This window comes from Athene cunicularia, assembly GCF_003259725.1.
Source record: "Athene cunicularia isolate RWA chromosome 6 unlocalized genomic scaffold, athCun1 chr6_part1, whole genome shotgun sequence".
NCBI classification, from domain to species: domain Eukaryota; kingdom Metazoa; phylum Chordata; class Aves; order Strigiformes; family Strigidae; genus Athene; species Athene cunicularia.
In genome coordinates, this window is record NW_020799105.1 from 9,036,863 (window position 1) to 9,040,455 (window position 3,593).

Genomic DNA, 3,593 nt, shown 5'->3' on the forward strand with positions numbered 1-3,593 from the left:
GCTGTGACGCGTCACCTGATGTCACACGCGACTCTGCCGGGCGGCTGTTCATGGCCACCACGACCGCGCGCGCTCACGCGGGGGCAGCTGGGAAACCTGCTGCCGCTGAACGGCCACATACTCGAGGGCATCCAAGCTTCGCGCCTTAGTTCTCTGTCTTCAGGATTCACATCATCCAGGCGATGTTCCCCCGGAGGTCACGCCCTCTGGCCGTCCATTCTTTCCCTGCCAGCTCTCCAGTTAATCCACATTTTATTTGAACGCCACATTCAAAATTAGAGAAGAACACCCAGCCAATGCCCAGTACAGCACAAGCATTGCTTTGCCTGTTTTTAAAAACCCAATAATATCATGTTTCCGTTTACATGGTGGGGCACAGCGTTCCCAGCAGGACAGCCCACTGTCCCCACAGTTGGTGGTGCCCCGCTGCCACCCGTCTGCAGCAGAACTGCTAGGCCAGGCAGTTTCCGTCCTGCGGCGGTGAGCTGTGTGGGCCCTGCCTGCAGAGCTCTGCTCTGGTCCCTCTCTGCATTGCTCTCCAGCGCAACTCATCAACATCCCTCTGAATTCTACACCTAATTTTCAACATGTTTACAGGCTGGTATTGCCTGTTCAATTGGTGGGAAAATCCTATGTCTGAAAGAAAATAAATAGTTAAAGGCTCAGGACAAAGCACTGCATTTGCAACATATCTTTTATTTTGCAACTGTATCATGCGAACTACTCACCAAGTACAAGCTTGCATCCTCTAACCAGCAGTGTAAATTATGTCACCCTAGCTTCCCTGTGAGAATTTCCTGAGACGGTATTAAAAGCTTTGCTAGGTGGAGATCTGTAACAGGATAACAGGTCTGTGGGAAGAGGGGAAGAAGCAGATGTCAGAGAAGATTTAACTGGTCTGACATGCTTTGTTCTCAACAAATCCGCATGGCTCCTACAGACTGTCATACTGTCATCTACCTCTTAAGGCCTACAGTGTTTGTTGTTGTTCTAGGGCCTTCACAGTTGCTGAAATTCACATCACCCATCTATAATTTTGCAGGTTCTGCTCCCCTCCCCCCTTCTAAATTGGCTACTTTGAAAGTTATACCTCCTCCATGAGTTCTTAAAGTTAATAAATGAATCCTAACCTGTAAGGCTTGCGGTAATTTTTCTGACAGTGACACGAAGCAGCATCACATTATGTTCCTCTACCATTTATCTCAAAAGTTAGAACAATGTCAGAACCAATCAATCTTATACTAGGCATGAAGAACAAGATCTGAGAAATATACACATTATTTTTATAGAAAAGGACATAAAGTGTTGGATTCCTAATCTGCTGTGAGCAGAAATTGATTTGGAAAATATTAACATTCAACAAATTTGTCTGCCATTCTAAATATAGACTGATGATGACAGCTGTGAAATCTTTATAGTGATTAATAACAATTTTCATTTCCAGCCTTTCTGAGAAAGTATTTTCTGTTTGCTTCATGTAAGACTTTACTGCTTGCATGCCACTGAAAACAACACAATCTTAAAGTGTATATATATATATATATATATAAAAAAAAATATTAGATGAAGACTACTTTGCAGGGACAGACATTTGGAAGATAGTAATTGCCAGATGAATTATTGCCCTTCAACATAAATTTTTAACCTTTCGGCCTCAAATTTAGAAATAAGGCAATGATTCTGTAGAAAAAGCTTGTAACAGAACACTTAAAATGTTTATGCATAGACAACTAAGGAATCTGTATTTTCTAGCAGTCTCAGAGCTTACCTTTCCAACCAAAATGAGTTTGGTGAGTTGGCATTACTAACACGTGCTTCTTTTTTGGTTTTTTTTTTCCCCTCTAATGGAACACTAAAAATCACAATAATACATTGCTTTGGTTAAGTAAAGACTTAACCAAATGGGAAAATTAATATCAGATAAAAGCAATATCCATTGCAAACCTAGAGATGACCCTTATTCTATGCCAAGAGCAAAAATAATACATGTAGGAGCTACTGCTAGATTGAAAACTCAAATGCAGGTATGCGAATATACCAAATCTTTACCTTTTGCTCTATACTCCTTCTTACAGATCATACAAAAGAAGGCAGCACTGGAACAGAGTAAGTCTTTTCTTCTAATTTCTGCCTGTTTGTTCTTTTCTAGTATGAAAGTATAACTTGCATTAGTCAGAATTTTTTTCAAAATATAAACATGTGTCTCACAAACATAAATAAAAGATCATTCAAACCTGCATTTAAACAAGAGGAATCTGTTCTATTATTAGGAATTGAATCTGGCTGATAGCTACCTTGGAAACAGCTGTGGTAAAACACGTACTTCTGGTAAGCAAGTTAGCTTAAAAAATGCATACAGTTTAACAGCTGCAATTCTGTTTTACAAGGTCAATTTATAGCATAGGTCATACCTTTTCTTAGACTAGGTAAAGCCTAAAGATACTAACACACTTAAACATAAACTGAGTAACAGTGAACAGGGAGTTAGCATTTCTTAAGCGATAAAAATAAATACACGAAAAAAAGAAACATGAATGCCTAGGATAGCCTTAACAGTGGTTGGGAGAATGACCTTTAAGAAGACATGTACATCATCTGTGACAAATATGTTGGTTGTTGTTTTTTTTTTTTTAAGAGAGACAAAAACATTACAGAAAAATCAACTGTATAATAATACACACAACTGCCAATGTAACAACTTCAGTAGAGATTACTAATCCCCACTTACCGATCAAAAAGGACAATTTTTCACTAAAGTTTGCCAACAAGAAGTCATTGTATTATAGTGATATTCACAGACAATGTGTGTCTCAAAAAAAAAAAAAGTGTTTTCCTAGGATTTATATAAGATGACCTGGGTAATTATAGGTGTGGAGGCCTGACAAATAGTAAATTGTTGACACTAAATGTGGTTAGCTAAGAATTAAGAAAGGTTATAATGGAAAGATATATAATTAATGCAAATTATAAGTTTGGGTGAGACTTCTTCAAGATTTAGTAACACCTGTTTTGATCATCAACATGCTACAGAGTCTATAACCTGTACTGAACATGTGGAGAGTTTAATATTCATAGTAACAGGATAATTATTTCACTGTTTAAAAATGAAAGATACGATGAAGTAACTACCTTCTTGTTAAAAAATTAAGGGCTCAGTGCATATATAACATGACTAAAACCAGAATTGGTTTCAACTAATCAGGGAAAATACACAGAATAAAGGATCTCTTTTTTCTACATGCATGCCAGAACACTGTCCAACACAAACGGGAGCACTTTTACATCTTTTTATATTTATAGTCATTATAATAAAAAATTAACACCACATGGAGGGGGGTGTATGCATTTGTGTCATTAGTTGAGAGTAAAACTAATAATTTTCTATATGCTTACCTATTTTCAGTTAAGGCATGCAGCTGGATGACAGCCTTTACAGCTTTTAAAAAAGAAAATAAACAAATAGAAAAATTTGAAACATACAGAATTGACAGGACCCATCGAAGTCACCAGGAAATGTCTCCTTGATTTCTCATTATCTTTTGACTTTAATATTGTAAAATGTTATTCATTCAGTATTTTTATACTAAAAGCAT

General features: G+C 37.4%; 1 protein-coding gene across 3 annotated transcripts in view; it reads right to left on the bottom strand.

Annotated features, from left to right (window-relative positions):
* The window catches only part of KIF11 (kinesin family member 11), a 20,979-nt gene extending 17,386 nt beyond the window's left edge, over positions 1-3,593 (bottom strand). Inside the window, exons 1-3 of one of the 3 annotated variants that reach the window (XM_026851700.1) lie at positions 3,394-3,593; positions 2,050-2,145; positions 729-851 (exon numbers count right to left, since the gene is read on the bottom strand). In XM_026851700.1, the coding sequence (XP_026707501.1) occupies positions 729-745 (17 nt within the window). In that variant the 5' untranslated portion in view covers positions 746-851; positions 2,050-2,145; positions 3,394-3,593. Of the gene's footprint in view, positions 1-728; positions 1,637-2,049; positions 3,009-3,393 lie in introns of those variants that run through there. The other 2 variants (XM_026851701.1, XM_026851703.1) reach the window with 2 other exon arrangements.